At 33.7% G+C, this 26,900-nt stretch overlaps 1 protein-coding gene, 1 long non-coding RNA gene and 1 pseudogene across 2 annotated transcripts; 1 reads left to right on the top strand and 2 right to left on the bottom strand.

Annotated features, from left to right (window-relative positions):
- Window positions 1-6,966: 6,966 nt before the first annotated feature.
- LOC134282172 (ATP-dependent DNA helicase RecQ-like) lies at window positions 6,967-8,905 on the top strand (annotated as a pseudogene).
- A 242-nt stretch (window positions 8,906-9,147) lies between these two features.
- LOC134282162 (uncharacterized) lies at window positions 9,148-12,706 on the bottom strand. The gene is made up of 5 exons (XM_062764606.1): window positions 12,202-12,706; window positions 11,816-11,951; window positions 11,171-11,602; window positions 10,857-11,032; window positions 9,148-10,383 (listed from the first exon to the last, which is right to left on the bottom strand). Exons 1-5 carry the CDS (start codon window positions 12,385-12,387, stop codon window positions 9,283-9,285), a joined length of 2,031 nt encoding a protein of 676 aa, XP_062620590.1. The 5' UTR covers window positions 12,388-12,706; the 3' UTR covers window positions 9,148-9,282.
- Window positions 12,707-17,091: 4,385 nt separating this feature from the next.
- On the bottom strand, window positions 17,092-21,842 carry LOC134282152 (uncharacterized). Its single transcript, XR_009995226.1, has 3 exons — window positions 21,518-21,842; window positions 20,472-20,660; window positions 17,092-18,050 (listed from the first exon to the last, which is right to left on the bottom strand). It is a non-coding gene; the product is annotated as an uncharacterized LOC134282152 (long non-coding RNA).
- Between the last annotated feature and the right edge of the window lie 5,058 nt (window positions 21,843-26,900).

The following is a 26,900-nucleotide window of genomic DNA, read 5'->3' as shown; positions in this document are numbered from 1 at the left end:
GAAATTTTTACTGGTTTTAGATAACAGAAGGATTGAAGTTGTGCACATCAGTTTTTGTTTTTCGATTTCTCGATTCAAAATGGCGCTATACGGGGTCAAAAAATAGAACGCCTAAAAAGAGCGAAAATTTACATATATTTAATATTCGATTTCTCGATTCAAAATGGCGCTATACGGGTCAAAAAATAGAACGCCTAAAAGAGCGAAAATTTACACATGTTTTCCTTTTTATCTTGAAAACTAAAAATATTTTGTTAAGACATGTTGAACAAAAGTTGTGCATAAATTCAAGGGCTTTCATATCATACTATTCAAAAGGGGCTGGCCCATATGATTAGGGATTAAGGGAGCTTGAAAGTTTTTGCTTTATAACTCAAAAAGCGGTAAATATTTCGATCTGGATTATACGAACAAAATTGTTCTTTGACACCCTTTTAATCTGATGAAAATGTTTTCTGTTCGATTATACCGGGGGTATTGCGTAATACGTAGTTGAAAGCAGGCCAGGTAAACAAGTAGCGTTTTTCATTCGGAAAGGAAATCAGACCTCTTCACGTGTATAATTAACACAACCTTCCTATCAGTAATAAACCCTATGGTATTTAATGTTAATTTTCTTCTAAATAGGGCTTTATACGTGCTTTACGGTTCACTATTAAATTATTTATAACGATTATAGTCTTTCTTTTTTATTTGTTATTAATTAGTTTTATAGTGAATAAGTCTTCATAAACGGAATATATTAAATCTATCTTTCTCTACACTGATTATTATAATAATTATAAATTATTTTAACTTTATGCATCAAATACTTCACGATCATTAGTTGTATATATTTGGCGATCTCCAAGATCGCCTAGATGTTTGCAACAGTTACGTAATCCAACACCCGAATCCCACGCTGTCGATCGAGGTCACTAGTGTACTAGCCACCTGTCGTAAACAATGCAAGTGTCTGTGATCGTGTTTATTCCATTGTGTACAAAGACCTATCAATTTATAGAAAATCATGTTTTTAATTTATCGAATCAATAAGAATACTTCACCGATCTTTCATTTAATCGTAATTCGAAACACTGATGCATAAAACATTTTGAATTGTGATCGCTTTCTTTGGCCTATTCACGCAAAAATTATTTCTCTATTCCGTGTTAATGTATCTTATTTAAATTGTAATTAAAAAGGGGCTTCGGCAAATAATTAAAATTAGTGATGGAAGTCTTGTGATACGTAATGTAATATTATGTACGTTTTATTTTTACCATCGCTCTATTGTTTCTCCATTATTTTTTTGAATATCAATAAACATTGAACGTTAAAAAAATACTTTAAAATATACTATCATTCACGTATTTGTAATAAACAGTTTACATCCAGCTTTGTCGCTTTGTGTCTAAAATTTTGTAGCCAAGTCCTCATTTACAAGCACGTGTCCGCAGATAGCAGCGGGTAGGACGATTTGAAAATCCGTTGTGTACTCCGATAGTTACAAATGGAAAATTGGGTTTGAAATCATCATGATCATGTCGACTCCTTTCATATCATTCAATGTCACTCTATTTCAGCTTGTTTTAATCAATCGTAATCGCTTGTGCATTTATTCATTTCAAGTTTAGTCCTTTTGATAGCCGAAAAAAAAACACGAGCTAGGTTTACACCATTTTCCCCTGTATTTATCGAAGTGGTAATTGTTTTATGAATCTTAAACTCTTTTTACGCATGCAGGATAATTGTAAGTGGAGTAAACGTTTCTAATTCACAGGGGGAAATCCAACATGAAATTAAGCACTTTTGAGTTTGCAGTTATTTGCTACTAAACTTAACATGATATTGTACAGAATGGTATACTATTTCGTCCAATAAACAGAATATTTTACATGCCTGTACATGTACAATGTCAGAACGAATTTAATTGATGCGAAGCATCAAATTGGCTGCAAAGCAAAAAAATTCTTTCACATGCAGGAAAGCACGTCAAGATATTCAAAGCTGAAATAGTTTTTCAATTCTATTTCAGGCTGTTTTCAAAGGAAAATGAAAAAAATAATTTTACCGCATTTGCTCATAAATAGATTTATCGATGTTTAAAAAAATCATGTTCATTGATGTATAAGAAGAGTTTGTTGTCATCAAAATGAAGGTGTAGGCCTGTCCGAGCCTCGATACCCTGGATCTTGATTACGTGATAATGCTCATGGTTTCTGCAGAGCAGGCTATGCTGCAAACCGCAGTGCAAAATTAAAAAAAAAATCTTCATAATCTTTGTGTCATTTGTAGATGTAGAGCAAATTCAAAACAATTTTTACTAGAAGTTGGAAAACACCTCATTTTTTTCACAATGCACTTTAACCATATCATCATTATCCGGAAAATCAAGAGCTTTCTTTTCAAATTTTACACACTCTCAGGCTGGGGAGTATCTGATGTAAACTCTTTTTATATGACCATAAATTATCGATGATCATGAGATATTAATGACAATGAAATTGAAATATATTTCAACATTTAATACTAAGTTTAAGCAAGTTTTTAAAATATTTTACGCATGGTTTTTACTTATTTTATTGAAGTAATAAAAAAACGTCTCATTTCCCCATGTGCACTCTCTAACACAATCACATAAAGATTGGCCGCTACTGCAGCCGATTATAATTACATGTTTTATATGTATGAACTTTTTCATAGAAGAGCGGCTAAACATAATTATACATCCAGAGCTTTCAGAATACGATTTTACAAAATTAGAAAATTCGTTATTGCCTATTCATCATAAAATATAAATTAAATTTTTTCCTTAATTTTTGAATTCCTGTGTATTTAATTAGGTACTTAGATTATCGATTCGCTCTAATATTTGGTTGTATAATGATTACAATGTATATAAACGTCCATCTGGTCAGTCATTTTTGCTTGACGACGTCTTGTTTTCTCCTTTCACACTGGTAGCGCGTATGAACAGAGGTATGAACACAAGCTTGTAAACAAATAAACTGCAATTTACAAAAAAGGAAAACCAGAAGACAAAAGTGTCTGTGTAGATAAAAAACACAACTCATTAATTTGTTTTTGAACGACCTCATACGTTTTTTTCTTTCTCCCACACTATGCATTTCGACTATACGGGAAAAAGATTACTAGAACCTTTGGTTATATTAAAGGAAAGATGTTGGACCTTCAAACGGCACTATATCCAAACAGCTATTATACAGCCTATCAAATATATCACGGCGTCAATAAAAGAATTATTTAGATATTTCAAGAAATACTAATTTCATTCTAAGAAAAGCCACGCAGCTGTATACAGACATTCCAAAATAATGTTTCATTGACCGACTGGTTGTTAAATTCCTATCATCACTTTAAGTACCCCATCCCTTAAAATGAATACAATGTCTTCCTTCTAAGCAGAGAATGTCATGTATACATGTAGTTTAGGGGTTGAATTCCGAGACTGAAAGTTACGACCTATTTTTATGTAAACCAATAATCATACATGACATGTTATGCCCTGCCATGAATATGGCCAAAGCATTTGGTGTTTGTTGGACGTCTTCATCCTTCCTACTTTCTGTCCTTCCGTCTCTCCCTCTGTCACACTTTGCCTTTAGCTCAGTTCAAAGCACAGTTTCAAACAAACTATCCAAGATATTTTTATCAATCTTTATATACTGATAGAAATTAATTAGAGTTATGCAATTGCATTAACATTTTTTTAAACTTGACATTATATACATGTACATGTATATACCTCACTTTTTTAAATAAGTATTTAGCTCAGTTTTAAACATACCTTTCAAAATGGTGTTATCAAACTTCAATTGTTGATGCATACTGATGAGAGCTATTTAATGGCATCACCATTTTTGAACTTGGCCTCTCTTTTGACCTTGACCTAACTCTTTTTATCTCAATTTTAGCTCTAACGAGAGTTAGTTATTGCTTAGCACAAGGTCGATTAGAAAGATCAAGGTCACACGTACTAGTATTCCTTTTACAGTCTTTTTCCTAGCGAAACATTGTAAGTTGCTTCTCTTACAAGTAAGTATGTGGCTTTTGACCTCGACTCAAGGTTACGTCTTCTAGTCCGTAGCTCCAACGGAAGACCTATTCGTTGCTTTGCAACGAGCTCGGCTCTAGTTATTAAATATTCTTCCATTTGGCGATTTAAAATGGTATTGTTAGAGAAAAAATGAAGAGACTTTTTTTTTCTTTAACGAACATTTTTTTTTCTTAACGAACAAACCGTTCACGGTAGCTCAGTCGGTAGAGCGATCGCTCCGTGAATGGGAGTTCGTGAGTTCGTATCTCCGCCGCGACTGACCTAGTCGTTAAAATTGGTAGCAACTGTTCCTTCGCCATGCGCTTGGCACTTTGAAGTGAAAGTTGCGGGTCCTTCGGATGAGACCGTGTCAGCGGCAGGCGATGGCACGATAAAGATCCCTCACTGCTCAATGGCCCTGAGTGCCGAGTAAAGGTCAAAATTTGAAGCCCTTCACCGGCATACGGTGATGTCTCCATATGAGTGAAAAATTCTCGAGAGGGACGTTAAACAATATATACAATCAATCAATCTTAACGAACAATTTAAATGTACCCATACTTATGGAGGCAATATTAATATAAATGTACATGTACTATGTTGTTAAACGTATTGAAACAAAATCCGTGGTCTTTTTTTATAGTCTCATAGAATATCTCAAGATTCCTAAGCAATAAAGGTATGAGATGTATATTAAATAAATGTATATTAAAACACTATTTAAAGTTAAAAAATTCTCTATGTGTGCATTATAGAAAAACATTACCTTGTTGGGTTCGGGAATAAGGGCAAATAATAAATAACTTTCCGTCATAGATAGGACTTTCCTTACCATTTTACATAAGGCCTAGAAAAAAAATATGCTTGTTTCCGCTTTCAGGCTGAAAAAATGTAGGGTAGGTAGGTAGGCAATTTTTTTTGAAAAAAATTTTTTTGCTTCCCTAATCAAAACATGTATAGAATTAACATTAATGACAAAAGAAATGGTGTTTTCAAGCATTTCTGTGACTTAAACTTTTAATAGAAAGGTTACCCAAACTTCTTTCTGTCTTCAGAAAAGCTTGCAAAGTTGGAGACCTAATTCCATGGTTGAAATCTTGCATATCATGGGACAAAGGCATTAAAAAAATATTTAGGGTCGGCACTATAAATTAGGGTCTGTCGGGAAAGCGGAAACAAACATATTTTTTTTCTAGGCCTAATGGTGTACATTGTACTTATTTTCTAGTGGCGCTCCACGGTCATATTGGTTACTTTATCATAAATGTATACATGTATTAAATTAATTGTGTGTGTTGGGGAATTGGGGAGGGGTTGTTCTTGACCCCTGCTTGATCTGCGCATGTCACAGAACTACTAGCAAACTAGCAAACACCTAAAGCTAAAAAAATATTTAAATTTTTATGGTATATATATTATTTTTTGTTATTGGATTTCCTAACATGTAAAATATCCAAACCACAAAAAGTCCGGAAAACGATTTCAGACTTTTGTGTATTGAATTTTATTTCCTGGGCGCCAATTTCCTTGCATCATGTAGACAAAATTGAAAGTACTAGTATATTTGCTTTTTAATCACACAAATTAATTGTAAATATGCACTTACATGTAATGGTACAATGTATACATGTATTCCCCCCCCCCCCCCTTTTTATTTTTTAAAAATATTAAACAGGATTGTTTCGTTGAAGAATAAAATCTAATCAAAAGGTTACATTGTAAAAATATAACGTTGAACTTGTTGCATTATTTTACGTTTTTGTGACGTTATACGGGTAACGTTAAGTATCACCAGTATCGTGCGCGACGTCTTAAATATGTCTTGGTTACTCCAAGGACACGGCGAAAATCACAAAGTTTTTTTCAACGTTTATTGCTTAAAAATTATAATCTTACTTTTTTCAGTCACCTTTTAGCATGTTTTTAAACAATGTTAAGAATTTACAATACATTAAAGGTATTTTATACTCCTAAATTATATTTACTGTCTCAATAAGGAGGGTTGAAAATACACCCTCGGCGAAATCACAACCAATTTTCTTTAATTTAACTTATGTTGAAGGATTTATATCAATTTTTAATAGTACTTTAAATCTGTTCTCTTAATTTTAGATCATTGTTAAGTTCATGAGCACAAAAAAGTTTTTATTCTATTAAAATATTTACCAGAAAACTTGTATCACTGAAATCTGGACATTTTTTGAGAATGACCCTTATCAGCCATCGATCTATTTTACTTCTAAAGAAAATCTATCATATTCTGTTCTTGTGTATTCTTCTCGAATTGTGAAGCCTCCAGAAAAATTATACTTTAAAGTTTAATTTCTTTCTTGAGAAGAAGTTAACCGAGCTTCATTTTTATACCAAATATATGTACATCGCATAACAGGAGTCTGAAGTTCTTATCGTAAAAAAAAAAAAAAAAAAAAAAAAAAAAAAAAAAAAAATCCGGAAAAAAATTTTCCTACCCTTAACTAAAAAAAACCCCAGGATGGCAACGAGTTTTGAGGGGACCCAGCTAAACAAATACATCTGGGTTTGCTCAAATTAATTTCTCGACTAATTCAGTATCCGGAGTGTTTGTACTATTTATTCAAGTTAAAAAATCCAATCTGCCTGAAAGTACGGGCCGTCCATGGCCTTTTTTCCACCTTTTCAGCTCATCCTGGACTCCCAATCTCCCATGCAGAGTTGTCGTTCGTTCCTCTCTCATACACCTCTGCAATGGGCTCACGTCAAGATTTTTGACGGAAATTTTAAAGTGTTATTTTAAGTATATTTTCAAATTAAAATAATACTTCTACATAAAATGAATAAACATCTACTAAAAAAGACATATATTGAAGTAAAAAATTAAAGATATTTAATAAATTCAAGCGCACTATTTTTGGAAGAATTACATAGTGATATTAATGCGCATTTGTAAATAAACATGGACGTGATCCACGAGGCAGTTAAGAAATACGACAAGAACATGGTTCTAAAAGATAAACAGAGGGAGGCATTGACCTGCGTGGTTAATAGCAAATGTGATCTTGTCCTTAGCCTTCCCGTTGGGTATGGTAAAAGTGTTATTTTCCATCTTTTACCCTTCATATTCGAAGAGACCAGAGAAAATCCGGTAGTGTTGGTTATTTCACCACTCAACATTATTCAGAAAGATCAATTATCTGTGTTGAAATAGCACGGCATCAGTTCATGCAGACTTGATATTGTCACTAATGTTGTTCATGGATTGGAAGATGATAAAGAGACTGAATCACTGTAACATGTGCAAATCTGATGAAAACTTCGAAGATGTAAAGCATGGAAAGTTTCAAATCCTTTTTTGTCATCCTGAAGCGTTATTCAACACCAACAAAAGGAGAGAGCTATTAAATGGTGTTTTTAAACAGCATGTTGTGTCTGTTGTTATAGACGAGTGCCACATCATTGAGAAATGGTACCTATTTTAGATCTTAGACCATAGATTTTTAAACCTGTTATTTTAATTATTAATTGATTCAAGCAAAACCTTTTGAATAATATTAAACTGCAGTATACACATGGTATATTGGTGTAGATTTCATGAGCTAGGCCTATATACATATGTTTAATCTCATTGAGATTCGACAAAGCTAAATAATTTTTATTAAAGTCTTCGAAATGTATTAACACATGGGCGTCGGAAGCAAATTGAAAGTGGGGGCTAATCAAACGGGGGGCTAAACCAACAAAAAAGGTAAATCCCAATTTTCAATGCCTATATAATGTCTATTTTTCCCAAAAACGGGGGGGGGGGGATTAGAGGGAGTATAAGCCCCCTGGTTCCAACGCCTATGTTAACACATGAAGTTTGATAAAAATATTAGAAATATATATATTAGAAATATAATTACAAGTCAAATGGTTTCTTTGCAACTGAGCCAAATACCAATTTAAGTAAGGTGAAGGTCAAATAAAAGGTCAAGGTAAAAAAAAAGTAAAAAAAAAATGTTGCATAGATCTCATCAAATCTTGATGTGAGCCCATGGATTAGTTTCTTTGAAGATTAGCTTTATGCAAAGCGAGACAGAAGACGGAAAACATATGCCCCAGCCATATTCATAGCAGGGGATAAAAAATGAAACATTGTTTGTAAAAGCGAAAACTATCATGCCAAGTCACAGAAGAAAAATTGATTTGTCTGTCTGTCTGTTCTGTCAATTGTGTTCTCTAACCTACATTTTTGCTCTCTTTTCTTAAACCACTGAAAGTTTGGTTCATTGGCATCTAATAACATTTTTATTTATACCTAGTTTTTTTGTGTGTTTTAATGAATCCTTTCTTTTCTTTTCAGGGGAGAAGAGTTCAGGTTAGCTTTCAAGGCATTACCAACTTTAAAGGCCTTTTTCCCTGATGTTAGTTCTTGGCATTGAGTGGAACTCTTACAATTACACAGAAACAAGATTTGCCAAAAATGTTAGGACTTAAGAATTTCAAAATAATTGAAAGTAGTCCAGATAAGCCAAACATTTATCTAGAGAAATTTAAGAAGGAACATGCCTCTGATGTAGAAGAGGAGTATGAAAACATTGTCAACTCTCTCTGCGACAAACTTTTCCTAGAAAGAGAGAATTTCCCAGTTACTTTAATCTATGTCCCTGTGTATTATATGAGTAGGGCAATTATGTATTTAAACAATTTATTCAAACCTAGCAACATTAACGATGCTATTTACAGTGATATTTGCTCTGGTCAGGATCAGTATGTGATAGACCGAACCATGCAAGAACTTAAGAAAGAACATTCAGTGATAAGACTTGTTCTAACTACTTCCATCTTGGGAATGGGGTTCGATCCAGAAAATGTTACACGTGTTGTTCATTAATGTCCCACAAGGAACATTTCACAGTATTTTCAAGAAGTTGGTCGAGCAGGACGCAGGGGTCAACCGTCTGTGGCAATATTATATTACTCCGCGAGAAACATTGCAAGAAACCTCCCTGGCATAACTGGGGACATCATTCAATATTGTAAAAATGACACTTCTTGTTTAAGAAACTGCAATCTTTCAGTTTTTGGGTTTCAAAAAAATTCAGATATTGTTGATTGTAAATGCTGTTGTATTTGCAAGAAAAATTGTAATTGTGATGATTGTTTAATAGCAAATATTGTCATAACTGATTCATAGTGATTTTCAAATACTTGACATTATATAAAACTTGAGATCATTAAATTTGCTCAAATAAAATACATGTATTGTCATAACTCATTCACCAAATCTACTCCACTTCTGAATCATTATCATTTTCATCAATATTTACATGAAGACCTTTTGTGAGACGAGAGATAATTTGATTTATTCTAGCATGCATGTCTGGTAGTTTTTCAAATGTTACAGGAACACTGTCAATGTTACTGAAGCCTGGACACTTCCTTCCTGGTGTAAAACGGAAAGGTCTGAGTCTTCGTAATGTTCGTGACACTAGTTTTTGGTCTGATTCATTTAAAGGTTTACTGTGACTTCCAGATTTAGGTTTGATGTTCAGACTCTCATCAAACTTCTCACAGATATTTGAAATAGTTTCTGCAGCACCTGTAACTCTTTTAATTGCATTTTCACTTTTGTTTGCTCCTAAAGATTTAATCAGCATTTTCTGATTGCAGACTGAGTGTTCCTGAGTCAGATCACTCTCAACATTTTGCCCTTGACCACCATTAATGTTTACATAAGATCCCTCAAGAACACGCATTCTTTGCAAAGGGCTCAAGAGGTACTTGCACTTCAACACATAGTCAATATTTTCAACTAAGTATTTACTAAGTTTAGAGTGAGAGAAAAAGAAGGGTAGTGAGTACTGACAGTTCAAGATTGTCCTATTCAAGTCTCCTTCTTTTGCAGTATCATGTAATTCATTCAGGTGCAAGTACCATTGGCAGAGCTGTACTGAATAATTATACAGCTCATCACTTTGCTTGTTTGTAGGAACCAACTCTATTTGTATATTTTGTCCTTCAGGTGTAATGATGCAAATTTTGTCAGCTTCATCCCTTTTAGGAGTGGGACAGTCTACTTGACCATAACCATAGTGTTTCATGAACTCTTGAATTAGTTTCATTAAGTTGTCTCTCTGATTCTCTGTGTCATCAACGTCCTTTGTCATGGGATGTGTTGGTTGGCTATCAAAAGACTCCATGTTGAGAAATTCAAGAAACTGTTCTTGGACCATGCATTCTCCAACAAGCATCAAAAGTTCGAAATGTGGCTTAAACCTTCCCTTTACTTTTCCATTCACATCTGTTCTGTGAAGAATGGTCTTGAAGTAGGCAAGAGTTCCCTGGCTTGAGGAATGTTTTTCTCCAAAAAACTTTTTGTAACATTTCTGAAAAATATACAAAATTTACTAAATATATATGGTAATTTTAGTCTTTTGAGTGTTATCCCTTGTACCCTTTCTGTGTCCACTAATAAATATAGTTAAGAGGGTAGAGAAAAAAAAGTATGTTCATACAGTTAATATGTATTTTTCCTACCCTCTTATAATAAACTACCTGTATATGTAGTGGTGAACTGATGACACAGAGAGGGTACAAGAGATAGCACTTAAGAGAGAGCCAACAAATAAAGTTATAAGTCAATTACACTGGTTGATTGTAGGCATGTGCCCCCTCCCAGTTTGCAGTTTTTAAAGATTAAAGACAAATAAAATATGCAATCAATTATGCTAAAAAATATTAAAGATATACCATCTTAAGCTCTTAATATATCTTTTAAAATGTTTTCAAACTTCTGCTGATTACAATCTCTCTAATACAGATGTCTCGTAAATACACAGAAAAGAATTTTTTAATTCACCTCTAGAAAATCTTGCTTTGAATGCCACATCTCGCATACAATTGGATGTAAATCGTCATATCGTCTCTCTGGAGTGACAGCTAATGATCGTATGTTTTTGGCCTCCTGACGTCGCACACGAGTCAGCTGATCACCACCTATAGGTACCCCATACCTTCTTAGCGCATCTATGTTTCCTGAAGCAAATTTGAAAATTCATCAATCTAATGTAATGCATTACATGTAATTCAAGTCTGGTGAAAGTACAAATATCACATACATTAGTAATCAGCACTATACTACATTATTAAAAAGATAATGAAAACAAGATTTACCAAATGCATTTTCAAACAGTCTGGTTAGCTGATTCTCATAGCTGTCCATTATTCCCATACAATCCTCATGTTTGGATTCATTGAAGAACATAATTGGAAGTGGAAAAACTTCAGATCTTGTGGACATCTTCAGGCTGTATTCATGGGGAATATGAACTGGAATTTGCTTCTTCAGCTTTTCAAAGGCAGGAATTTTACACAAAATTCTTCCTAGGAGAACACTACATGCACTCAAGAACTTGGCCTTCTCCATACCAGTCATTAATAAATGTTCACTTTTAAGCAGCTCTACATTTGTACCCGGAGGAGTGTTGGGCATGTCTATAGTAGCAATCCTACTGAAGATGATGTTGCTGGCAAACAAATGTAAATCTTTATTCCTTCTCTCCCTATTTAATGAACTGGTCTTCACATACACATCAACATTGTCTCCTAAAATTAAAATATTTATAAGTTACTCTGTTCCCTGCAACTCACTTGCTTCTGAATATTATGATTATATATATTCCAGTTGTACTATACGATATAATTTTAGGCCTAAAATAATGAGGTTTGCATTTAACACTGAACAGATAGTCATAAATGTAAACATGTCATTTGTCAACTTAAGATATAAAATTGAATTCACAAAACTGATAAACGTGCCTGTAATTTTCATTAAAGGGTTCAACTTTATGGTGTCCACAATATTCTTCTCTGCCTTTTTGTGAATGTCCTCTTGTAGCGATACTCGGACAGACCATGAAAGTAACAACCCTAAATGGTTCAGTCTGGTTTGGGCCTGTATAGGTTTAAACAAATCATACACTTTATAATACATGTACTAGTATGTGATAACTAACTCAATTACATGCTAGATAGATGATCTAATGGAGTGAAATTAAAATTATCTGCTTTTTACTTTCATATCAGTTGAGATAAAGAGCACTTAAGTAAAAGTTGTAATTTTAATTCTCGGTTGAAAAGCCTAAGTACTCAAAACGATAACTTTTATTTGTATGAGTCAATAGAAAAAAAGCTTATTAACTTACATGTTTTCCTTCACTTTCAATGGCAGAAGATAAACAATTCAAGAAAACTGAAATAAAAGAAAACAACAACAGCAACAGTGTTAATAGTAATACTGAACAACTCAATATATACTCTAATTCACTTTTAATCTGTGAGGATTTTATGTTGATGTAGTAATGTGATCCAGAGTGAGACAATGTACTCATGAAAATAATGAATATAAATGTAGACTATATATGTATTGAAGACAATGAAATTTTTAATTAAAGTTTTTCATTACTTTGAAACCAAATGATGATTTTAAAAAATAGTCATAAGTGATGTACACTAGGTGGCACACTGCATTTGTCATGAAAGCTCATGAATGTTATGGATTTTGTCTGTGTTATATTGCTATTAAACTGTATTCCACATTATAACAGTGAACATGGTTAGTAATGAAATAGAATTTAAATATTCAAATAAAAATCTCAAAATCCATAAAAATACATCACTCTTGGTCAAAAAAATGAATGAACCTCTAAATTTACAAGAATGGGATTAAAATTGATAATTGATAATGTTGAATACTGAAAATAATCATATAACAAACCCTCTCATCTAAGCCTCCTTTTATAGCAATAATTGATGTTAATCTGTGAAATGCTGAAAGGTTGTCGTATTTGTTTTTCATCAGAATACTGTAAGATGCGGCTAATGCTGGAATGATGGTTTCCTTTATCACATTACTGGCAGGGACTGCTACAGCTAACATGGCCTTTACTAATAATGGTACCCTGAAAAAATTATTTCATCATTGTCATGTTTGAAGATATTGTCTCAATCACTCAAGTGTTGAAAAATTATATTCTTGTTAGATACTGGACGCATCTCAGATGAGTAGATCTAGCTAGAAATCTCCAGTTTTCAAAGTGCTTGGACTGACGGGTTAGTGACACAAAAATTTATGAGCAAAAATTGCACACCATGCAGTTATGTTACAAAGGTAACCTCTGTAACATAACTGCTTGGTGTGCAATTTAGGTAGCAAGCACACTGCATAGAGTATGTAAGGAGAGTGCGTTTCAGGAATAATATGAACTGAAAGAAACAGATCAGAGGTTTTCTACAAGGACAAGAAAAGATCAGAATAGGTGCTTCATTTCTGATACTTAGATGATGTGTAACACTGATTTAAGAGCAGATGATACATCATTTTTTTCTTTGGAGGAGACTTAAAATCATGTCACAGGTTTATGTTTAAAAATGAAACAGACTTACTTAATACTTCAATAAAATTATAAATACAGACAATCACACTCAGTAAAGGTTCACAGGTGAAAACAAATTTCAGTATATGTAAGCTTGGTGCTAAAAGTGTAATATAAACTTTAAAACAATATACCAAGCCAGGTGAATTTCTTTTAGGAAAAGCAAAATGGTAAAAATCAGCCTATGTGATTTTCATTTTGTGTTTTCTCATAAAATTTACCTTGCTTGATATATCTTTGTAAAGTAATCAATTTATTATATGTGAACTGACATAAACATTTAAATGAAATATTTAAAATGAGTAGTATATTGAAACAAACATGAAAACATACACACCTATTGATCATCTCCTCCACAATCTCCTCTGTAAAATTACCAACATGGTCTTCTAACTTGGAAACATCTCTGTATTTATACAATACAGATCCAAAAGTTGCAGTTCTTGACGTAAGCGTAGAAGAAAGAGAACGTAATTCACAGAGCATCTCATTTGAAGAAATGTAAGAGAAAATGTTGGACAATTTATCCAGGGTCTTCTTACTCCCTGTGTTGTCTGGGAAAGCTTTGGCCTGCTTTGCCATGCTGTACCTGTGTTTATTATTACAATTTTTGTTTTAAAAACCTATTATGATTACATTGAGTACACAAATGTCAAACATAACTGAATCAGTAATATACTGTAATAAGCTATATAAGGCCAAATTAATTGTGTAAAAATGTGTACCTGTTTATACTGTCTTTGAGTTAATTTTATTGTTATTGCTAATTGCTATACATATCGAAGTTAACCATGGTTAACTATTCCTACGTACTATATTCCTTGCTTGCAGGATCCGCAGACTAATAACATCTTGCTAATAAAAAAAAAATAATTAAGAAACAGTAACATGTACATACCCATGGTCATTTATAATCGGCAAGACTGGCTCCACTTTATCTGGTACAGGTTCAACTGGTTCCAGTCTTAACTGCTTTCTACTCTTCGACACAGAAATATCCTTGGACGCCACAGGATTGAGGGTTTTCAATTTTGGGGTCAAAGGCGAGGAAGCACATCTTTTCACTCTAACTGATCCTTCTTCCAAATATTTGGAAGTACAATTTCTAATATCTTGTAAATATTCGTGTACGTTTGTGATTTTGGAATAGCAGTTTCTGCATATAGTTGTTGGAATTACGCGGAGTTGGTTTATATAATTAACGTTATCGAGGAGAAGTGAAAGTTTACTAATAAAATTTTCTTCTTTTGCTTTCTTGCTTTCTAAATTATAGTTTCTGGAGTTCTCATTTCTACAAATAAAACACACGACCTCCCTTTTCACCGGTGTCACCATCTTTAATATCATGTGACTTTTTGAAAGTCACGTGGATCGAAAGTAGTCGCGAAGTTAAGTGAGCCAATAACAGAGGTGAATGTATGAGCCGATGGTAGAGAGTGGAAGTTTGGATGCTGCAAAGCTAAAAAGTGGTTTTTTTTTCTTGATTTCTCTAAATAATATTTATTTTATCTTTGCTTAAATTATCAGACAGAGTGTATTTTGTCTTTACAGTATTTTTTCTTTTGTGTATCTTTTTTCTCTAATTTTTAATTAAAAGAAAATATGAAGTTAATGTTATTTATGTATGGTTTGAGCATTTATAAATGCCTTTTTATTTGTCCTGATAGGGAAAAATATAAAAATTAAACAAAAAAAAAAAAAAAAAAAAAACAAGAAACATTAAGTAGAAATGAAGCACAAGAAGTGCCAACTTTGAAAGCGTATTGTAAAAATTCTAGACATAGAATCTCAAATCGCCACATACAATCGATAGTTTAGTGTTTGATCTTTTAATTAATTGTACTCTGGTGCTTGCACTTTTTGATTAAAGGTAGGCACGAGGCGTTTGAAAATAACCTGTGTTATCCTCTGAATTCAGAAGATAAACTATCCGACATTGCGTTGCGATTTCCATATATGGTAAAAAATTTGGTTGCCATATTGAATCTAGCTATCCTCCAAAAACGGAGGCCGCCCAGACCTGATTAAGTAATCAAAGTACTGAAAGCACTCATGTGAGTTGAACATGGTGTAAATAAAATCTTTGATCGGGAGGTTAAGTAAGTGAACAATATTACATGTATTAATTAAGGTCTTCCGTTTCCAACGGAAGACCTTCTACTGATTCTGTTGGTAAAGATTATTAGGGTCTTCCGCTTCCTTCGGAAGACCCTACTGTTATTCTATTGTTTCTTATTATTCTTTTTTTTTTCCCGCTCGATTTTTTACAGGCGATTTCTCAAAGACCTTTGGACTGATCGTTATGAAACTTTCAGGATAGATAGCTTGTAGTTAAACCTATTTAAACCTGTTTTCAGTTTTTTGATGCATGCCTTTATTTGTGAGTTATTGCCCTTTAATTGAAAATTTTTGATGTCTCGTTTCCACTGAAAATCTCAAAAATGACATAAGATATTTACACGAAAGTTGGAGAACTTGTAGCCAATACATTGTAGATGTGCACAACGATAAAATTATATAGCTGATTTCTTAAAGTTTGGAAGCTATAAAAGGGCAAATTTTAGTAATTTTTTTTCTTTGAATTTTTGCTACTTTTTGTGTAATAACTTTTAAACCGAGAATAATTTGGTAAGAAATATATCACAAAAGTTGTGGGTAATTACGAGAGCTTTCATATTTGATTAACGAAAAGGGGCGGGCCCCTATAATTAGGGGTTAATAGCTCATACACGCTTTTTTCTGATAGCTAAAAATATTGGTATATTATGAAAAAGTTTGACTGAAATAATTTCGAACTTATAAAATCTTGTCATTTGATATAAAAAGAAATAAACTTCCAGCTATATTTAATTGTTTTTTATATAAAACAAGTACATGTATGTGAGAAACCTTTCAGGAACAAGTTGTCTACTATAGCCAGCCAAGCCTTTACTGCATACATGTGCACATTTTTAGTTGATGCATCTAAAAGATATAGTTTTGATTCGGTGTTTCTTTGTTTTCTTTTTATTCAAATAATTTTAAAATGTGATGATGTACACAACAATAACTAGAGCAAAGCTCGTTGCAAAGCAACGAGTGGGTCTTCCTTCCTAGCGATAAGCAAAAGATTAAATGTTTCTGTCTAGATTGTCAACTTTGCTAACATTCTCTTTTTCGATTTGTCTCAAAAACCCTTACTTGAATTCTTTAATTTGGTGTGAGCATGAGGTCTAAAGGGTACTCTCTCTAACAGCATTCTTGAAATCGTATCCACAACAGTTTAACTTCCAATATTATGACTTTTGATATCGGATATATCATGTTTGTTGCAATTATGTTTGTGAAACGTGTCATACTACAGAAACATAAGTGTTTTGCTGCATTACCATCTTAAAAATGACTTTAAAATCATTTAATATACAATATAACTATTTAAATAAAATAAACAAATTATATAATAATTCAAAAAATCCAAATGTATTTACAATAATGATGAACAATCTTCATTAGTTGCAATCAGTAAGTAGAACAATACTTTTATAATAAACGCACAGAAATGTGTTGTGTATGTTTCGAATTTGAAGCTTTCCACTAGCAACTGGTGGTACCTCAATAGGAGTGTAAAATTCTCTGAAAGGTATATTGTGAACATATTACCTATGGCTGTGTATTCTTTTTTAGCGGCTTTGGCGGAATGCAGCCATCACTAAATCAAGTACAAAGCTAAAAGTCTTGTACATAAACATAAATAAGAATATCTACGCTAACTTATTCAAAAGTCAATTTCCACCAAATATTGTACAAGCTAAATATAATACATTTACAGCATTAAAGAAACAAATCTCTTTGAAGGTATTGCCCTGCATAAGAACAATTTGAAGCCCCTACACTAAGGATGCTCTGTGCCAAGTTTCACTTTGGTTCTGGAAAATGATGTTGTGAAATTTTAGACAATGATGATAATGGATAAAATTATGTTTTTAAAAAATTTACTGGTTCCTTTAGCTCAGATGGGCTAATAAGTATGCAACAGGCTCAGTTTTGGAGTTGACATTGAAATGCGACTGGACATCTCTTCAATCTTGTTTTAGAAAACTACATGTACATGCCCTATGTACTGAATTCCTTGGAATCATACACATGTTTATGCCTTTAATTAGTTGTATGTGCCAAAATAACAATTTTTTTTACATTATACTGTAAAAAATACACATACATGTATTACAAGATCTTATATTCCTGCTGAAGACAGAGGATCTATCTTAATCATTAGAATAAGTAAGTCTAAACTTTGAAAGGGAAGACCTTAATAAAGAGGTCAACATGCTACACAAACAAAATATTATTATATTTAAAAATAACATTTATTCCAATGTAATTACTGGTACATGTATTTCTGTTACAAAAACTATTTCACTTGAAAAACTGAGAGCAATTGATATGTTCATATTTGTGGATTTATGTTGTCAAATCAAAATTTAAAAATGATACACAGTGTGTTTTAAAATTGTCTTCACAAACCAAAACTTGACTTATTTTCACTATGCTGTTTATTCCATGTCACATCCAAACAGATGATCTTCTGGCAAATCATGGTCATGCTTGGTATCAAAATTCAGTATTCAGATGAGTCACACCTATCCAAAAGAAATTGAAATTTTTTAATTTATAATTCTTTTACTAATAAAAAGTGCAATTCATGAGATTATAAATTAGATTATCAAATTGAGAGATAAGATATTGTCACATTTTCTGTGTATAATTTGTAAATTTTAATGTACTCTTTCATCAATTAAAAGAAGTTTACACCAATTAAGGCAGTCATTTATGCTATCCCCTAATAAGACAACATACAAGTGCAAAGTAATAATGCACTAGCGGGTTTAGGATAATGTGCTAGAGTATTTATGACAACATACTAGCACGAGGTGACAATGTGCTAGCATGTACGTCAGTGATAATATGCCAGCACACTGAATCCAACATGCAGTGAAGCTAACACTCAACAGATTGTTTAGAGTTGTGTTTGCATGATATTTTGTTTTGTGTAAACACAGCAGCGTGTTGTTTAAAGCTGCATTGGAGTGGCAGTCTGTTGAAATTAACATGCTAACACACTGCAACTTCACATCATTGGAACACCATAATTTTAAAACTGGCAAACCAATATCTTATGATTACTAACTAGGTAATTGCAACTGTAAATGCTGATTTCATGGTGACAATAATACCGGTAATTCACTGTATATCTGAGAACTGATCAATTATAATAAGGCGTGTCCAGATAGGGCCACTTGCTAAAGCTCAATAGCACTTTCATAAAAGCGTGCCATCTTACCGACACAAAAGACGCCATTAGGCTATCACACAGCTCGCCATCACAACACTGAAAAACACTTTCGCACTAACACAAGTTCGCACCACACGCTGTCACACTAACACACAACACACTGTCACCCTAATACAATTTCACACAACAAAATATCAGGCTAACACGAGTTCACACAACACACTATCATGCTAACACAAATTCACAAACACGCTGTCTCGCTAACACAAGTTCACACAACACGCTGTCTTGCTAACACAAGTTTTACACAACACGCAGTCTCGCTAATACGAGTTCATACAACACACTGTCTAGCTAACACAAGTACACGCAACACACTGTCACGCTTAGATGAATTCACACAACACACTGTCACGCTAACATGAGTTTACACAACACGCAGTCTCACTAACACGAGTTTACACAATACACTGTCACGCTAACACGAGTTTACACAATACACTGTCACGCTAACACAAAGTCACAAAACAGGCTGTCTCACTATTCACTAACACAAGTTCGCACCAAATGCTGTTGCGATAACACACTGTCATCCTAATACCATTTCACACAACACACTGTCATTCTAATACCATTTCACACAACACACTGTCAGGCTAACACGAGTTCACACAACACACTGTCACGCTAACACGAATTCACAAAACAGGCTGTCTCACTATTCACTAACACAAGTTCGCACCAAACGCTGTTGCGATAACACACTGTCATCCTAATACCATTTCACACAACACACTGTCATCCTAATACCATTTCACACAACACACTGTCAGGCTAACACGAGTTCACACAACACACTGTCACGCTAACACAAATTCAAAAAACATGCAATATCGCTAACACGAGTTCACATAACACGCAGTCTGGCTAACACGAGTTCGACACACAACATGCAATCTCGCTAACACGAGTTCACACAACACACTATCTCTCTAACACCAGTTCACACGACAAATTTTCAGGATAACAAGTTCACACAACACACTGTCACGCTAACACGAATTCACACAACATGCTGTCTCGTTAATAAGAGTTCACACAACACGCTGTCTCTCTAACATGAGTTTACACAACACGCAGTCTCGCTAACACGAGTTTACACAACACGCAGTCTCACTAACACGAGTTTACACAACACGAAGTCTCGCTAATACGAGTTCAATCAACACTCTGTCTAGCTAACACGAGTTTACACAACACACTGTCACACTTACACTTTATACACGATTTCACACAACACGCTGTCCCGCTAACACGAGTTTACACAACACATCGTCAAGCTAACAAGAATTCACACAACCCACTGTCAGGCTAACACAATTAAGTTCACAAAACACACTGCCTTGCTAACACAAATTCATACAACACACTGTCTCGCTAACACAAGTTCACACAACACACTCACATTGCTGAGTTTAAAGTAAAGGTCTACCCTAATTTGAAGAGGTTTAACACTAACATATCTCTATATTAGTAAAGAGCTTCAAATTTAAGACAAAAACATTTATGCAGTAATGTTCCTTAACATGCATCTGGCATATAAAATGAATGAGACCTTAAAAACCTCACAGTACATGTTTACTTAGCTAAGTAAAGGTCTAAATTGATGCTATTCAACAATATATATCAACATCTCTAAGTATGTGAATGAGTGAAATTCTCAAATAAATATTATAAATCAAAGTATCAATAAGAAGCTGAACCTTACGTCGCAGGTTCCAATCCCATTGCTAAATGCTTTAGACAGTTTACTCCTATGAGACTGCATAAACCAAGATTCTGTGTCACGGTAGGTGTTAGCACAAAATGGATCTCATACTTCTTAAAGGCAATAAGTGCTGAGTACAAGTCTATATTTGCAGCTAATACCATCCCAAGTGGTGGCACCATGAAATGACTGAAAAATGTATGATTAAGGCAAATAAACAAACATTAAACCATTACAGCAGTCTTATCAAACAAAAAAGCAAACTTTCTATTATTACAATTTTTTTCAACAAATTTCTTTTGCAATTTAACTGAGCAATATTTGTCCTTTTTTGTCAGTAAAGTATGATATTAAATAATTAAGACTTTTTGAGAACATCTATTTATAGCGAGTCCAGACAGCAGCACAAATCCCTGCCCATAATGCGAGCTCTTATGATAAGACCTTGGCAAAAGAAGATTGTGACTTGCACATTGCTCCACACAATTTTTCCGCAGTATACTTTGGACCCACAGTGCTTAGCTTCTTTAACATGTTTAAGCTACATTCAAAATTCATTTCTATTTAATTTGAATTAGCTATCCTTACTCATGTTCACATGGAGCTAATGGGAAGTAATTTAACGAGCAGTGAATTCATTCGAATTAAACATTTGAATAAACTCTCAGTGTGAACACTGAGCATGGATGCACCAAATGTCAAATGCGGCTTGACAAGCACAATCTAAATTAAAACTAAATAAGTATCTGCCCTCACCCTTACAGTCACACTGTCAATATATAATTAGTTGAATATATTCTGTAACATTAAGTGCAGTTTGAATTATAGAGTATGATCACTATGATAGATAGTAGGACTGTTGAAATTACATCCTCAAATTTAAAAAAATAAAATATAAAGCTGTGGGGATTTACAAGGTAAACAGAGAGCGTCTGAACTGTAAAACAGATAATATATCGGTGTGTCTGTGTATTTTTAATAACATCAATGTATGTCACTGTCATGTAATCAGTAGTGTAAATTTTAAGTAATAAAAATATTCTAACCTTCATTCGAATGGTCCAAGCCAATCATACATTAAAATGTCACCGTCAGCTCTTTCATCACACGATACAATTATCACTGGGGAATCCGAAGCAGAGTCAAGAGTGTTCATCCTTGTTAATGTGACAGTCAGAATTTCCTCGTAAACAATTCACACAAGATTCTTAGAATATATGAATCGGCATAATTCTGCTTAGAATAATGTTCCAGAGAAGTGACAAAGTACTTCGTAGCTGCAGATTAAATGAGTGTACATGTCTACAAACGGATTCTTTGTGAGAAAATGTTCAACTTCACAAATCATTCTATTTTCAGTTTGTAAACCATGGCAAGGGGGAATTCAAGCAACTATTAATCCAGAGAGCCAGATTAGATATCAGAAAACATAACTTCACCCTGAGAGCTGCTAAGATCTGGAACAGTCTACCAGAGGATGTTATAAGTGCGAAGACTACTAATTCTTTCAAGCAACGTTTGGATAAACACTGGGAAAATCAAGACATTTTATATGACTATAAGGCTACAATATCCGGAAGTCACGTAGTGAGTTATACTAAAACTGAAGTAGGATATAGGGAGTCCAATGAAGAGGATCCTTAGGGAGCCTGAATTGGAAACCAACGATAAGTAACGATAAGTAGTAAGCAAACATGTGTCCGACGTCGACTCCAAGGGGCACACTAAAAACGGGATATACTAGAGACCTGATATTTACCTGACGTTTTAATTTTTAATTAAATGGTAATATTGAGTATTTTAAATTACTTATGTACAGACTTTATGACTTCGAGGCATATGCTATACAAAAATTCAATTGTTTGGAACATTTACAGACAAATTTGAATCAGGTCAAATCAGTGTTTAGTACATCGCGTCTTTAGTACCTTCCTATTTCCCACAATGCCGCGCGTTGTTTACAAACAAGCGCGAAAAAATCCTCTAAACTAGGTACTAATTATTGTTGTGTACATCATCACATTTTAAAATTATTTGAATAAAAAGAAAACAAAGAAAACCGAATCAAAACTATATCTTTTAGATGCATCAACTAAAAATGTGCACATGTATGCAGTAAAGGCTTGACTGGCTATAGTAGACAACTTGTTCCTGAAAGGTTTCTCACATACATGTACTTGTTTTATAAAAAAAAAACAATTAGATATAGCTTGAAGTTTATTTCTTTTTATATCAAATGACAAGATTTTATAAGTTCGAAATTATTTCAGTCAAACTTTTTCATAATATAACAATATTTTTAGCTATCAGAAAAAAACGAGTATGAGCTATTAACCCCTAATTATAGGGGCCAGCCCCTTTTCGTTAATCAAATATGAAAGCTCTCGTAATTACCCCCAACTTTTGTGATATATTTCTTACCAAATTATTCTCGGTTTAAAAGTTATTACACAAAAAGTAGCAAAAATTCAAAGAAAAAAAATTACTAAAATTTGCCGTTTTATAGCTTCCAAACTTTAAGAAATCAGCTATATAATTTTATCGTTGTGCACATCTACAATGTATTGGCTACAAGTTCTCCAACTTTCGTGTAAATATCTTATGTCATTTTTGAGATTTTCAGTGGAAACGAGACATCAAAAATTTTCAATTAAAGGGCAATAACTCACAAATAAAGGCAAGCATAAAAAAACTGAAAACAGGTTTAAATAGGTTTAAATACAAGCTATCTATCCTGAAAGTTTCATAACGATCAGTCCAAAGGTCTTTGAGAAATCGCCTGTCAAAAGTCGAGCGGGAAAAAAAAGAATAATAAGAAACAATAGAATAACAGTAGGGTCTTCCGAAGGAAGCGGAAGACCCTAATTAGTACCTAGTTTAGAGGATTTTTTTCGCGCTTGTTTGTAAACAACGCGCGGCATTGTGGGAAATAGGAATGTACTAAAGACGCGATGTACTAAACACTGATTTGACCTGATTCAAATTTGTCTGTAAATGTTCCAAACAATTGAATTTTTGTATAGCATATGCCTCGAAGTCATAAAGTCTGTACATAAGTAATTTAAAATACTCAATATTACCATTTAATTAAAAATTAAAACGTCAGGTAAATATCAGGTCTTAAGTATATCCCGTTTTTAGTGTGCCCCTCCGAGTCGACGTCGGACACCAATCTCCCATGCAGAGTTGTCGTTCGTTCCTCTCTCAGACAGAATGTATGAGCCGATGGTAGAGAGTGGTCGGACACGTGTTTGCCATGGTTTACAAACTGAAAATAGAATGATTTGTGAAGTTGAACATTTTCTCACAAAGAATCCGTTTGTAGACATGCACACTCATGTAATCTGCAGCTACGAAGTACTTTGTCACGAGTGTTGGTAAAATGGGTAGGCAAACCCGGGCCGGGGCAAATTAAAAGCCGGGGCAGATCGAGGTTTTTCATATTTCCGTCTTCATACTCTATCGATCGAGCTGAAATTTTCAGAATGTATTTGATACATGATTATTTATATTCGCTGCTAAAATTGCCATGAAATACTTTATATTGGAGATTTTATCGGCGATTATTGATTTTCAAGTTGGTAAAATGGGTAGGCAGTTTCCCAAGTTCATAATTTACGTTTTCAGACATATGCTGCCAAAAGTCCATATAGTTATGAATAATTTTGGTGTTTAAGAATATGTATTAACTATAAATTTATATTTCTTCATTGGTTATTGCAATATTTACGTGAAATTACATGTTTTAAGAAAAACCGGGTCATTAAAACCGGATCCGATCACCCGGGAAAAAAACTGAAAATTCCGGAATAATTGTATAGGTTTACTCTATTTTAGTTGAGATTATTTGTCATCTGACAAGTGTCAGGCTCTTTTGAGAATACCTCCATGTGGTTAGAGTTGGACAATGTAACAAATGTAATAGCTAACATCCTTCAATGCAAACAATTTGCCTTCATTATTTCGGAATTCTCGGGTTTGCCCCGGGTGATCGGATCCGGTTTTAATGCCCCGGCTTTTCTGAAAATGCGCAAATTCTGCATACTTATAGCTTTTATAATGTAAAACTAATTATATATCTTTTATATAGAGTGTAAAATATTGGAAAAGTCCACAATTGTAATGGTTTAATGAGTCTTTATTTAAAAAAAACGTGAAATGTATTGATTTTGCCTATCCATTTTACCAACCTGGAAATGAACAAACGCCCAGAAAATCAAAAAATATTGCGTATATTATGGCGATCTTAACAGCGAATACAAAAGAATTTTAAAGGAACATAATCTGAAAATTTCAGATTAATTGGTGGAGTCTTAGCGGAGATATTTGAAAAATCTCGATCTGTCCCGGCTTTTAATTTGCCCCGGCCCGGGTTTGCCTACCCATTTTACCAACACTCCTTTGTCACTTCTCTGGAACATTATTCTAAGCAGAATTATCCCGATTCATATATTCTAAGAATCTTGTGTGAATTGTTTACGAGGAAATTCTAACTGTCACATTAACAAGGATGAACACTCTTGACTCTGCTTCGGATTCCCCAGTGATAATTGTATCGAGTGATGAAAGAGCTGACGGCGACATTTTAATGTATGATTGGCTTGGACCATTGGAATGAAGGTTAGAATATTTTTATTACTTAAAATTTACACTACTGATTACATGACAGTGACATACATTGATGTTATTAGAAATACACAGACACACCGATATATTATCTGTTTTACAGTTCAGACGCTCTCTGTTTGCCTTGTAAATCCCCACAGTTTTATATTTTATTTTTTTTAAATTTGAGGATGTAATTTCAACAGTCCTACTATCTATCATAGTGATCATACTCTATAATTCAAACTGCACTTAATGTTACAGAATATATTCAACTAATTATATATTGACAGTGTGACTGTAAGGGTGAGGGCAGATACTTATTTAGTTTTAATTTAGGTTGTGCTTGTCAAGCCGCATTTGACATTTGGTGCATCCATGCTCAGTGTTCACACTGAGAGTTTATTCAAATGTTTAATTCGAATGAATTCACTGCTCGTTAAATTACTTCCCATTAGCTCCATGTGAACATGAGTAAGGATAGCTAATTCAAATTAAATAGAAATGAATTTTGAATGTAGCTTTAACATGTTAAAGAAGCTAAGCACTGTGAGTCCAAAGTATACTGCGGAAAAATTGTGTGGAGCAATGTGCAAGTCACAATCTTCTTTTGCCAAGGTGTTATCATAAGAGCTCGCATTATGGGCAGGGATTTGTGCTGCTGTCTGGACTCGCTATAAATAGATGTTCTCAAAAAGTCTTAATTATTTAATATCATACTTTACTGACAAAAAAGGACAAATATTGCTCAGTTAAATTGCAAAAGAAATTTGTTTAAAAAAATTGTAATAATAGAAAGTTTGCTTTTTTGTTTGATAAGACTGCTGTAATGGTTTAATGTTTGTTTATTTGCCTTAATCATACATTTTTCAGTCATTTCATGGTGCCACCACTTGGGATGGTATTAGCTGCAAATATAGACTTGTACTCAGCACTTATTGCCTTTAAGAAGTATGAGATCTATTTTGTGCTAACACCTACCGTGACACAGAATCTTGGTTTATGCAGTCTCATAGGAGTAAACTGTCTAAAGCATTTAGCAATGGGATTGGAACCTGCGACGTAAGGTTCAGCTTCTTATTGATACTTTGATTTATAATATTTATTTGAGAATTTCACTCATTCACATACTTAGAGATGTTGATATATATTGTTGAATAGCATCAACTTAGACCTTTACTTAGCTAAGTAAACATGTACTGTGAGGTTTTTAAGGTCTCATTCATTTTATTTGCTAGATGCATGTTAAGGAACATTACTGCATAAATGTTTTTGTCTTAAATTTGAAGCTCTTTACTAATATAGAGATATGTTAGTGTTAAACCTCTTCAAATTAGGGTAGACCTTTACTTTAAACTCAGCAATGTGAGTGTGTTGTGTGAACTTGTGTTAGCGAGACAGTGTGTTGTATGAATTTGTGTTAGCAAGGCAGTGTGTTTTGTGAACTTAATTGTGTTAGCCTGACAGTGGGTTGTGTGAATTCTTGTTAGCTTGACTATGTGTTGCGTAAACTCGTGTTAGCGGGACAGCGTGTTGTGTGAAATCGTGTATAAAGTGTGACAGTGTGTTGTGTAAACGCGTGTTAGCTAGACAGAGTGTTGATTGAACTCGTATTAGCGAGACTTCGTGTTGTGTAAACTCGTGTTAGTGAGACTGCGTGTTGTGTAAACTCGTGTTAGCGAGACTGCGTGTTGTGTAAACTCATGTTAGCGAGACAGCGTGTTGTGTGAACTCTTATTAACGAGACAGCATGTTGTGTGAATTCGTGTTAGCGTGACAGTGTGTTGTGTGAACTTGTTATCCTGAAAATTTGTCGTGTGAACT

This window comes from Saccostrea cucullata, unplaced genomic scaffold (genome assembly GCF_032062105.1).
Source record: "Saccostrea cucullata isolate Sc308-1 unplaced genomic scaffold, CSIRO_AGI_Scuc_v1 ctg1677, whole genome shotgun sequence".
Taxonomy (NCBI): Eukaryota; Metazoa; Mollusca; class Bivalvia; order Ostreida; family Ostreidae; genus Saccostrea; species Saccostrea cuccullata.
The sequence above is the reverse complement of the archived record's forward strand: the minus strand, read 5'-3'. Positions and strand labels throughout refer to the sequence as shown.

Coding starts and splice junctions, on each gene's coding strand:
- LOC134282162 (XM_062764606.1), bottom strand. CDS start 12,387: ATGAGTACATTGTCTCACTCTGGATCACATTACTACATCAACATAAAA. Junction 11,952..12,201: donor TTGAAAGTGAAGGAAAACAT/GTAAGTTAATAA, acceptor AAACCTATACAG/GCCCAAACCAGACTGAACCA. Junction 11,603..11,815: donor CCCTTTAATGAAAATTACAG/GCACGTTTATCA, acceptor TTTTAATTTTAG/GAGACAATGTTGATGTGTAT.